The sequence below is a fragment of the Aegilops tauschii genome, chromosome 7, assembly GCF_002575655.3.
Source record: "Aegilops tauschii subsp. strangulata cultivar AL8/78 chromosome 7, Aet v6.0, whole genome shotgun sequence".
NCBI classification, from domain to species: Eukaryota; Viridiplantae; Streptophyta; class Magnoliopsida; order Poales; family Poaceae; genus Aegilops; species Aegilops tauschii.
This window is the reverse complement of record NC_053041.3, coordinates 513010190-513022889: the sequence shown is the minus strand read 5'-3', so window position 1 is coordinate 513022889 and position 12700 is coordinate 513010190. Positions and strand designations below refer to the sequence as shown.

At 46.6% G+C, this 12700-nt stretch overlaps 1 protein-coding gene across 1 annotated transcript; it reads left to right on the top strand.

Moving 5' to 3' along the window:
• Nucleotides 1-6231: 6231 nt before the first annotated feature.
• Nucleotides 6232-7740, top strand: LOC109736540 (uncharacterized). Its single transcript, XM_020295752.3, has one exon. The coding sequence runs from the start codon at nucleotides 6306-6308 to the stop codon at nucleotides 7404-7406; it is 1101 nt and encodes a 366-aa protein (XP_020151341.2). The 5' UTR covers nucleotides 6232-6305; the 3' UTR covers nucleotides 7407-7740.
• The last annotated feature ends 4960 nt before the right edge of the window (nucleotides 7741-12700 follow it).

Here is a 12700-nt window from a genome sequence, read left to right as displayed (position 1 = left end):
TTTCAAGTTTTTCATAGTGATAAGCAGATATAAATCCCAAGTGACTCAAAGAATAGAGCTATGCTCCCTGGCAACGGCGCCAGAAAATAGTCTCGATAACCCACAAGTATAGGGGATCACAACATTTTTCGAGGGTAGAGTATTCAACCCAAATTTATTGATTCGACACAAGGGGAGCCAAAGAATATTCTCAAGTATTAGCAACTGAGTTGTCAATTCAACCACACCTGGAAACTTAATACCTACAGCAAAGTATTTAGTAGCAAAGTAATATGATAGTAGTGGTAACGGTGGCAAAAGTAACGGTAGCAGTTTTGGTTTTATAGTGATTGTAACAGTAGCAACGGAAAAGTAAATAAGCGAAGAATAATATATGAAAAGCTCATAGGCATTGGATTGGTGCTGGAGAATTATGTCAGATGCGATCAATCATGCAATAGTTATAACCTAGGGTGACACAGAACTAGCTCCAGTTCATCAATGTAATGTAGGCATGTATTCCGAATATAGTCATACGTGCTTACGAAAAAGAACTTGCATGACATCTTTTGTCCTACCCTCCCGTGGCAGCGGGGTCCTATTGGAAACTAAGGGATATTAAGGCCTCCTTTTAATAGAGTACCGGACCAAAGCATTAACACATAGTGAATACATGAACTCCTCAAACTACGGTCATCACCGGTAAGTATCCCGATTATTGTCACTTCAGGGTTAACGGATCATAACACATAATAGGTGACTATAGACTTGCAAGATAGGATCAAGAACTCACATATATTTATGAAAATATAATAGGTTCAGATCTGAAATCATTGCACTCGGGCCCTAGTGACAAGCATTAAGCATAGCAAAGTCATAGCAACATCAATCTCAGAACATAGTGGATACTAGGGATCAAACCCTAACAAAACTAACTCGATTACATGATAAATCTCATCCAACCCATCACCGTCTAGTAAGCCTACGATGGAATTACTCACGCACGGTGGTGAGCATCATGAAATTGGTGATGGAGGAAGGTTGATGATGACGATGGCGACGGATTTCCCTCTCCGGAGCCCCGAACGGACTCCAGATCAGCCCTCCCGAGAGAGTTTAGGGCTTGACGGCGGCTCCGTATCGTAAAACGCGATGAATCCTTCTTTCTGATATTTTTTCCTCCCCGAACACGAATATATGGAGTTGGAGTTGAGGTGGGTGGAGCGTCAGGGGGCCCACGAGGCAGGGGGCGCGCCCAGGGGGGTAGGCGCGCCCCCACCCTCGTGGACAGGGTGTGGGTCCCCTGACGTGGATTCTTCTTCCAGTATTTTTAACATATTCCAAAAATAATCTCCGTTGATTTTCAGGTCATTCCGAGACTTTCATTTCTGCACAAAAATAACACCATGGCAATTCTGCTAAAAACAACGTCAGTCCGGGTTAGTTCCATTCAAATCATGCAAGCTAGAATCCAAAACAAGGGCAAAAGTGTTTGGAAAAGTAGATAGGACAGAGACGTATCATCCGTCAACTTCGTCTTCGTCCGTCTACGCATGCCCGGTGCTGGCAACACCGGTGCGTACCTTCGTCTACGATGTGTCCCCGGGCTTGGCAAACCCGCCGCAACGCGTCGTCAACAACATCTTCTTTCCGGCGCACCACTACTTCGACACCACTGCGCCCATGCTAACTCGGCGCCCCCCTGCGCCCGCGGCTCCATGGTGACTTCCTCGACACCGGACACCCCGACTCGACATCGACCACGGCATTCTTCGTACGGCTACCTCGACCACGGCTCCACCACCCACGCTCTCGGCTACCTCGACAACGACACAAAGGGCTACCGCCTTGCTTGACTAACCTCGTTGGTTCCCACTCCAGCCACGACTCCGCGATGCATCGACCGTTACGACTGTGGGGGTGTGTGTCCGTCGGCTTGCCTTCAGATTCTTCCCCAGTCTCATCGTCTGCGTCGCTACCGTTGTGATTGCAGGGGGATGTTGAATATCGTGATTATTAGGAAAGACGAGATAGACTAGGATTTGTTCTGGTTTGTCTTGTACTCCAAGTAAATCATTGTACTCCTATATATATGCCCACGAGGCTCAAGCAATACAACAAACTATTCCACTAATCCCTCTCTCCCTTCTAACATATATAAATCAAAAGATAGAAGAATTGGCAAACAAAAAAACAGAAAGTTATATTTTAGGAGTGTTGTTAGGAACCCTTTTTTTAACTCCTAAATTTTTAGGAGTTACGATTTGACGAGACATCAGAGAGGCTAAATTTTAGAGGTTTGGTTAGAAATGTCCTATAATATATTGTTCTTTAAAAAGAAAACAACTTCTCAGACTCTGCATCAATTGATATACACAACTATTTTTATTCAGAGTTATATTGTCACTAGACTAAGCACTCCGTCAGAATTGTAAAGATTTGGGAAAACGACCACAACAAATGTATATGCGGCGAATAAAAACCATCACCTATATTTCCGATTAAACTGCAAGTTGAAGGAGTTGATCATTATCGGTTCTGCTAACCTATTAGTCTATTACTCTGTATGTTAAGAACGGATGGAACTGTGCATACCTAGCAACCTGATCGGTGAAGAGGGTCATGGCGTAGGATGCAAACTGCCGGAATAAACAATAATCTCGATTAACGAGTTGACTACGGACCACTTGCACTCGAGTGCATATCTTATCGAGCAGGATAATCCTATTTTAGGACCTCAGGTTTCAAATGAATGCAAGGCCAAGTACAGTTGATTAGCATCGTCTACAGTTGAAATGTCGTATTCTTCAAGCAGACCTATCGTCTTCTTCGATCAGTCCAATACGTAGTACTCCTTTGTTCATTTTACACTATCCTAAATGGGATGCGGATAGGCTGTCAAAGCCAAGTTATCGCGATGCTCATCTCTTGGGAGATTTGAAACAAGCGAAACTAGAACCTTCCAAATGTGGCCTCTTTATTGACTATTGTCATCAACAACAAAATCAAGGGCAAGGCGAGGATAGAGGTGTATTGTTGGCGCGAAGCACTCAGGTTCCTTGATGCCGCGAGTGCAGCGTGTTTTTACTTTTTGTGTAACCATTGTGGGCATGGTGTTATCTGAAAATCCCTTCTTAAATAATAAAAATGGCAAGTGTTTAACCTTGTTTAAAAAGTTCTACGAATGTCACTGTAGTAGTATGTATGATCTTTCATGTGAGTCGCTGGATGAAAGCAAAAGCAACTTCCATGGCAGCCGAGTACGAGGCGTTTGATTTCATTTATGTGGTGAGGAGAATTAGAAATGCTGGAAAAACGCATGGGAGAGAAATCAATTCGATCTCCCGGATCAATCGAAAGATGCCTACGAAAATGTTGTTTGAATTTATGAAAAGTTTGCTTTGGAGAGAAACGCTTGGGGGAGACGACATGATACTAGTGCAAACGTTACAGATCCACAGCGCACCATTCGGGGGTGTTAGGCTACCCTATTGCACCAAGACTTTCTACCGTAGCCACATTATTGTCTAAAACTTTCGTCTTAATTGGTGAGAAGGCAAGTTTTATGCCTTGTCTAAGTAAAAGTTTCGCCATACCATTGTAATTGCAATAGTATGTATGATTTTTCGGAGGGTCATGGGATGATACCAAAAATGGTTTATTTGGCAGCCAAAGATAGGGCGTCCGGTTTCACTTATACGATGAGATGGAGAACTGAAACGTCGCGGAAAACATTGTGCACGAACAGGGACATAGCCAGACCTTGGGTTGCCTGGGCCGCGGCCTAGGGCGTGTGGGTCGAACCCTTTGTATACAGAAGATATTGTGGCACATTGTAGCCACTATAGCTATTGTAGGTCTAGGGGTTGGCCTGGGGCATAGCTTGAGCCTGGTTATACAACTGACTGGGCGGAGACGACACAATGATCAGGCAAATGTTACTGGTCGTTGATTGTTCGGGGACACTAGGGGCATCGCGCCCTTGCCATTGTGGTTGCAATATTATCTAAAACGCTCAAATTCATAAGTAAAAAAGGCAAGTTTTGTGTTAAAAAAAAAGGCAAGTTTTTTTGTGTGCCTTCTTCAAAATTAACTTTTGCAACACCATTGTAACACTATGTATGATGTTTCAGTTAGTTGATGGATCGGACCGTAATGGGTTCTTTGACAGCAGAGGACAGGGCGTCTGATTTTACTCCCGCAGTGAGAAGAAGAACTGAAAATGCCACGAAAAACGCTACCGAGGACCAAGCGTCTGGTTCACTTTCGCGATAAGAAGGAGAACTAACAACGCCTCGAAAAATGTTCCCGAGGACAGGGCGACCGTCTGGTTTCACTTTTGCGGTGAGAAGAAAAATTGAAAACGTTGCGGAAAACACTACACTGAGATGACACGATGATGTCGCAAAGTTACAGATTGGTCGCTGGTCTCTCGGCGGCACATGCACTAGGCCCACCGCAACCTTTTCACTGTGGCAGCATTATTATCTAAAACTCTCGTCTTCATGAATGAAAGGTAAGTTTTTTGACTTGTTTAAATATAACTACCGCAACACTATTTATGGTCTTTCAGTTAGTCGTTGGGTGAGACGGTGATGGTTTCTTTGGTAGTCGCGGATAATGCGTCAAGTGTTACTTCCATGGTAAGAAGGGGAACTTAAAATTATGCGGAAAATGCGGAGAGGGTGCCCTATTTTACTTCCGCGGTGAGTAGGAGAACTAAAAACACACAGAAATTTTTTGTCCTCGGGCCACTATGGCCACGACATTATCCAAAACTTTTGTCTTAATGAATGAAAAAGGCAAGTTATTCTCATCTTAATGATCTTTCGATTAATTATTGGATGAGACTAAATGGTTTCTTTGGCAGTCTAGGAGAGAGCGTCCGGTTTCACTTCCGCGGTCAAAAGGAGAACTAAAAACGCCGTGGAAAACCTTGCAGAGGACCATGCGCCAGGTTCCACTTCCACGGTGAGAAGGAGAATGGAAAAATGGCACGGGAAATCCTGCAGAGGATCGGGCGTCAGGTTTCACTTCCGCAGTTAGAATGGGAACTGAAGCGTAAAACCTTGCAAGGATCGGGTGTCAGGTTTCACTTTCACGGTGAGAAGGAGAACTGAAGCGTAAAACCTTGCAGAGGACCGGATGTCATGTTTCACTTCCGCGGTGAGAAGGAGAACTGAAGCGTAAAACCTTGCAGAGGACCAGGCGTCAGGTTTCACTTCCGCGGCGAAAAGGAGAATTAAAAATGGAACGTAAAACCCTGCAGAGGATAGGGCGTCAGTTCTCACTTCCGCGATGAGAATGAGAACTGAGGCGAAAAACCTTACAGAGGACCGGGCGTCAGGTTTCACTTCCGCGGTGAGAAGGAGAACTGAAAATGGCACGGAAAACCCTGCAGAGGACCAGGCATCAGGTTTCACTTCCGCGGTGAGAAGGAGAGCTGGAAATGGCACGGGAAATCCTGCAGAGGACCGGGCGTCAGTTTTCATTTCCACGATGAGAAGGGGAACTAAAAATGGTGCGGAAAACCCTGGCGAGGACCGGGCGTGAGGTTTCACTTCCACGGTTTGAAGGAGAATTGAAAGTGGCACGGAAAACCCGGCAGAGGGCCGGGTGTCAGTTTCACTTCCACAGTGAGAATGAAAACTGAAAATGGTGCTGAAAACCCTGTGGAGGACCAGGGTGTCCGTCCGGTTTCACTTCCGCAGCGAGAAGAAGAACTGAAAATGGCACGGAAAACCCGGCAGAGGACCGGGCGTCAGTTTTCACTTCCACGGTGAGAATGAAAATTGAAAATGGCGCTGAAAACCCGGGCCAGGCGTCCGTCCGGTTTCACTTCCGCAGTGAGGAGAGAACCGAAAACCGCGCTAAAAAGTGGGCAGACGACAGGGCGTACGGTTTCACCTCGATGGTAAACGAAGAACGTTTCATGTAAGACGAAGAATCCGGCTCTTTTCGTAAAAGAAAAGAACATTTTTGTTTTTGACACGATGAAAGAACATTTTTGTAAAAACATGAAGAACACTTTTTTTAATGAAAACATGAAGAACATTTTTTTTCATAAATAGTTTGGATTGCTTATCACATGTGTCACGTGGTATGAAGAACATTTTTTTATAAGAGGGAGAACGGAAAACGGCGCGGAAAACCATTGGACAGAGACGGCACGATGATGAGGCGAGCGTTACAGACATACTGGTCGCGGACGAGACGGTTCGGCCCGCACTGCGCCGCGACACGTACCGGCGTCGCCACCACACCGCGCACATGCCGCGCCTTCTCGCCGTCCCGTCAGGATTCAAGAGCCGCTCCGCTCCTCCCATATGACCCCCCTCCTGGCCCCTTGTGTTCTCTCTCTTGACTTTTGGCAGTACAACTGGGCGAGCGAGGGGGGCAAGGCTTTGCGAAAGCGCTCAGTTTCTCCCAGTCTCCGACTTCGAGATCTCGAGAGAGAGGGGAGGCAGGAGGACAGCGGGTCAGGGGGAAGAGAGCCAAAGGGGGCGTGGGATCCTACTGTGGAGCCAGCCAGTGTGGCGGATTGCGGGGAGGCTACGTGCATGGCCACCGGCAGCAGCAAGTGGTGGCAAGGGCCAATGGACTTCCCGCCGCAGCCGCAGCAGATGCAGCAGATGCCGCTCCAGCACCAGCACCAGCAGCTGCAGCTGCCGGCGGTGACCATGCCGGCGCCGGCTCCAGCGGTGGCCGGCCCGGCCGCCTCGCCGGAGAGCAAGCAGCAGCAGCAGGGCCAGGGCCAGGGTGAGGGGCAGATGGGCGCGGCGGCGGGGGCCATCGTGCCGCTGCGGAGGCCGCGGGGGCGGCCGATGGGGTCCAAGAACAAGCCCAAGCCGCCGATAATCATCACCCGCGACAGCCCCGACGCGCTCCACTCGCACATCCTGGAGGTGGCCCCCGGCGCCGACGTCGCGGCCTGCGTCGCCGAGTACGCGCGCCGCCGCGGCCGGGGCGTCTGCGTGCTGGGCGCGTCCGGCTCCGTCGTGGACGTCGTCGTGCGCGGCGCGGCCTCGGCGGCGCCCCTCCCGGGCCGCTTCGAGCTCCTCTCCATGACCGGGACCGTGCTCCCGCCCCCGGCGCCGTCCGAGGCGTCGGGACTCGCCGTCATGCTCTCCGCCGGGCAGGGCCAGGTCCTCGGCGGGTGCGTCGTGGGGCCGCTCGTCGCCGCCGGGCCCGTCACCCTCTTCGCCGCCACCTTCGCCAACGCCGTCTACGAGCGCCTGCCCCTCCAGGACGCCGCCGACGCCGACGTCAAGCCCGACCTCTCCGCCGCCCCCGACGCCTCGGTCCCGCAAGAAGTGCAAGCGCAGCAGCCACTGGCGATCTCCCAGGCCATGGCCATGGGCGCGGGCTACCCTGACCACCGCTCACCCCAGTACCCGTGGGGAGGCCACCAGGGAGGCGGCATCTGATGGATCGATCGTTAACTTTTTTCTTGGTGTTCTTGCTCCTAACATCCATCCTCTAGACAAAAGTAGGTTTTGGCAAGTTGATTCATTCATGGAGTGCTCCTCTTGGGCTCTCATTGTGATTTTGTTGTGCAAGATCAGCAGAATATGGCGACCAAGTACATCTCTTCTCAGGCGATGGAGCCACATTTTGTGTGGTTAATTGAGGTCAGTGTTCTAGTTTTTCAGCTTCTCAGGCTGAGTTGTTAGTGTATTTGCTAGCATTGCAAACATGTGAAATGTGATTAATGACTGGGGAAATTGGAAATTTGTTGTTAATGACTGGGGAAATTGGAAATCTGTTGTTACCTGAGATGTGCTCGCCTCGCTATTTCATATCGACTTTCCATTTGGGATGTTTTCTTTATGCTTGTTGCCAGTGTACAAAACCTCCGCCTGTCCCATCAAATTTAGTAGTACAGTACGCCGTATGAAATCCAATGGTCAATGTTCAGTCCTAGTACTGCATGTGTCCATTCGAGAAGGAAAGAAACAAAACAGCAAAACACATGTTGCGTCATGTACTACTGTATCTATATCTATCTCATAGACATAGAGGAACCATAGGGATATAGCGAGATAATAGCAGAAGATTTGAAGAGAAACACCAAGGCCTCCTTTGGTCACATGATTCTAAAAAGTAAAAACGCGCAGGAATTGGATTCTAAAAAAGCGCAGGAATTAGATAGAAATGCATGCGTAAAAAAGAAGATTGGAAAACGTAGGAATTTTGCAGGCTTGGTTGTTTGGCTGATGGGAATAGAAAAAACACAGGAATTCTTGTGTACTTATAGCATGTTCTTATGCCATGAAGGATCTCAGTCTCGTTCTTCGTGTGTAAGAATTTGGAAAGAGGTTCAAGTGGATTGTAAATTTTCTGTGTTTTTCCCCTCTAAAACCAGGAACAAAGATTTGTTTTCTATATTTTCCTTTGCAACATTCCTTTGAACCAAAAGCTTGGTGCCTCTTTGATTCGCAACATTCTAAGAACACGGAATAGGAAAAACACAGGGTTCGAATGTCATGGTCATCTCAACCCTACAGGATTTTGGGTTGTTTGATTGCATCGTAGGAAAAACAAAGGATTCTTTCAAAGCGTGGATGCTAAAAATATATATGGAAAGTAGTACAAAGAAATTCTTAGGAAAAATTCCTATAGGATTCAATCCTATGAATTAAAAAACCTACATTGGAAAAAATCCTAAGGATTATAGTCCTACAAAATTTCTATGAAAATCCTTTGAATCAAACGAGCCTTTAATAATGCCACCATAGGAAAAATTCCTATTCTTATACGTATGTGCTTCTTCTACTTTTCCTTTGAACCAAAGGAGGTCTGAACTATTTGTAGTAGGATGGACTGCAGAAGAAATAATGGAAAATTGTTCTGATTTTCAATTTACCGTGAGAAAAAAGCGATCACAGTTGGAGAAAGTATCCGGTGGAAACAAGTTTCGATCAGAAAACCAAGTGAAAATCATGTTTCAAAATTTCTGGAAAAAAATACAGTATGATGGAGAGGTGACATTGTACAAAAATGTGAAATTTAATGTTTCAAATTCAATTCCACATGGGAGCTAGCTCCCACTTGAAATTGAATTTTAATTTTTTGAAACATTTTCACTTGATTCGTTTACTAATTTCCACCGATTTTTTTTGTTTCCTTGGGATATTCTCTCCACAACATGGCCTATTTGATTGTTGCGATTTTCAAAACATATTGGAAATATGTCGCATTGGAGTGTCATGTTCTATTCAATCCAATATGATTATAAAATTACATGAAGTTGCAACCAAAGAGTGTTTGACACTACATGAAGAAGAAACGAATTGTAACAAGAGGTTTTAGTGGTTGGATTTTTTTTTTCCAAAATATGGCAAAGGAATCTTCCAACAAAATCCTAATTGTCCCATTAACGTGAATCGAATGACATAAAAAAACCTTAAAGATTCAACTCCTTTAAAATTTGCGTGAGGGGCCTCCTTGATTCACAGATTCTAAAAAAGAAGGGAATAGAAGAAATATAATGTGTAAGAATGTACGCCTAAACCTGAGGGTTGGAAACTAGTAAAATTTGACCCAAGTTATTTGAATGACACAAATTGCATAATACATGAATCAAACTAGTGAAATTCTAACACTCACTAGATGGGTCGCATCGTTGCCATAGACAGTTTGCTTTGCCTCAATCCTATGCTTAGGAGTAAAAGAAAGTGAGGCCGCAGCGGATGTTAAATGTTCCATGTCTTTCCTTTGAAGGCTCATTCACATGAACCAAAGGATTTTAGTGACCAAATCCATAGGAATTCCTAAATCCTAAGGCATAATCCTTTGTTTTAAAGAGGCCTGAAATTGTAATGTACGTTTGAGCAATTTCATAAATTATCTAAGTCCCATTTCCCGATTGGATGCTTGAATAATGTTATAAACCAACAATCTATCGTACAAATATCTTAACAGACTGGTCCAATTATCGAAAAAGAGATAGAGAGTATATAATTTAACACACTCTCTCTTTCTTTCTCTCTCTCTCTCTCTCTCTCACCTCAGAGGTTATGCAACGGTATTTTATTTATGCTTGATGTGGCAAACATTACCAATGCTTATCTCACAATTATCGTAGATGGCCTTAAGAGAATGAGGGTGTCATCGTTGTTTTCGTTTTTTTTTGCGGATGAGGGTGTCATCGGTGTTTAGGCCATTAAACTTTATAGCGGACTTAGTGGTAACGGTATTGTTTGCATATGTTGCAATTACTCTCACCTCTTCACTTTTGGAGTAGAGGCCGCGCGTGACGAGCCGACGACTGGGGTGGTGTTCGCATGGGTTAGGAGCAATGCCCTTTCTAGGGCAAGAGAAAATCAAGTTTGAGTCAAATTTCTGAAACATGAATATCACTTGGTTTTCACCGGTTTTCACTAAAGCCGTGTTTGGATGATGCCTACGGCTGCTTAGCCACACACGTGGCATGCCAAATAAAAGGTGCCATTGGTTGCCGCCACAGTCCTACTACACGCCATGCTATCGGGCCACACGTTTCTAGCATAGAGTGTGGCGGCCGGTTCGTTCGCCTGATTTGCGGCATGCCGCGGTTTAGCCCTAAATAAAACTGTGTGTCTACGGGGATACTTTCTGTTTTAGGGCTATATAAAGTGTGAAACTAGGTAAATTGTGTCTAAAATATTTTAAATCTGATAAAACTTGTCACAGGCTGCCAGTAAGAAACGGAGTTCTCTGTTTGGAAAGAAACGGTTCTACGTAGTAGAACTTGCTTCTCGTTCTGCTATGTCCATTCGACACCTGCACTCCGACTACAGTAGCAGCATCGGCCAGCGGTGTTTGTTTTCCTTTGACCACGATCGATGTTCTTCCTAGGCTGGAAACCGAAGCAGCAAACTAAAAGCTGGATAGAGAGCAGCATCATTGCTGCGACAAGGCGCCCACCGTAGCCTGGATGTTTTGTAAAGGAAAACCGGCCTGCCATTGTAACTTCCAAAGGTTAGGCTTTTGCATGTGCATCAGTGCATCGAACCGCGCACCCTCCCTCTCCTCCTCGGTTCTTGCGCCCTTTTCCACTTTTGTTGACGCAGAAAGGATCGCCACCCCCCGAGCTGTCACTGTGGAGATCACTCCTCCCTGGCCATTGTGTGTGTGAGAGAGAGAGGGGAGAGATGCTTGTGACTTTGTCACAGTGCATGCAGAGTCTAAAGCAAGGGCAGACTTGATCAAGATCTAACCACCAAAAAGCCTCTTAGTATGTTCACTGATGGAAAGAAAAGGCCTACTCCTACTATAGTAGGTTTGATTTGAGTTCAAGAGTGTTTTAGGGGGTGTAAAGTGTAAAGAGGGCAAAGGAGGCCGGCCAAAGAAGCCGCTGGTGGGTCAAACCACAGGGAAAGGAACCAAGTGCTGTACCCTCGGCGCAAGAAAGGAAGCCTGCAGCAGCAGCAGCGGCTCCGGTGTCTGTTTTTGTTTTCTCCTTCTTTTCTGTCCTCCTTTGGCAAAGCCATTGCCAAAGGAATCTTCTTCGGAACAGTGGTAGCGTAGGCACGCATGCAGCCAGAGAGAAGAGAGAGAGAGAGGAGTGTTCATGTATCCATGAGATTTGGCCCTGCAGGGGATGGGCCCAGATTGGCCGCATGGTTCCGCAGCTTTGCCTCTGCCTCCCCTTCCATCGGCAAATTTGACAATTTTAACATGTGAATGAAATCATTTTACAAAATGAACTGTCTCTAATTTTTTTTCACTCAGATGATCTTTTTGAGTGGCGCCCGATACGAAGGCGCCACACTACACTGTGCAGCGTCTGACTGACAGGCGTTGCACGCCTAGCCAGCATCGCATCTGTGTGATCCAAAAATTACTAAGTCAGTGTGCAGTGCCTGAGAGCTAGGCACCACACTATACAGTGTAGCGCCTAGAAGCTAGGCGCTACACTGTATAGTGGGCCGCCTAGCTCTTAGGCTCTGCACATTGACTTCGTAATTTTTAGGCAGCCCGGGGTGCGACGCTGGCCAAGTGTGTAGCGCATGTCAGTCAGGCGTTGCACAATGTAGTGTGACGCCTTCGTGTCGGGCGCCACTCAAAAAGATCAGCCGAGTGAAAAAAATTTAGAAGCAGTTCATTGTGTGAAATGATTTCATCCACAGGTAAAAAATGTCAAATTTGCCCCATCCATCGATCCATGGGCCCGCAAAGTGGACAAAAATAACCCAAAGGCCAAAGGTATTCAAAAATTAAGCTGTCGGCCAAACTATTTCACCCAGCTAACCCTTTCGGGTAGCGCCCCAAACGTGTGGGCGCTATTACTATACGTCGTAGCGCCCGTCTGACAGGAGTATACGCCTTGCCAGCGTGGCTTCCCCAGGGCCAGGCCGGGCCCCACCCTGGTTAAGTAGCGCCCACCCCATAGGCACTATACTGTGGTGGACAGTGTCTTTTTCTTAGGCGCTATGCGCCTGTTATGGTTAAGGCGCGGCGGCCGGCTCACAGCCCGACCCAGTGCTCATTTCTTCATTCTCACAAACAGAGAGCAGGGCTCGTGGCTAGGGTTCGTGCGCCCTCTCCAACCCCTCTCCCAAATCGACCAAATTTGAAGGAATTTGCTGGGCATTTGACCCTCAAAATACCCCCTAAGGTATTCTCCTCCGATCCCCTTGTTTTCATCTGAAAAATCCATCACATTTGTCTCCTTTGTGCAAGTTTCGGTGAAACCATAAGTCCTATTAGATTTTTGAAATTGTTATGGAACAATGGC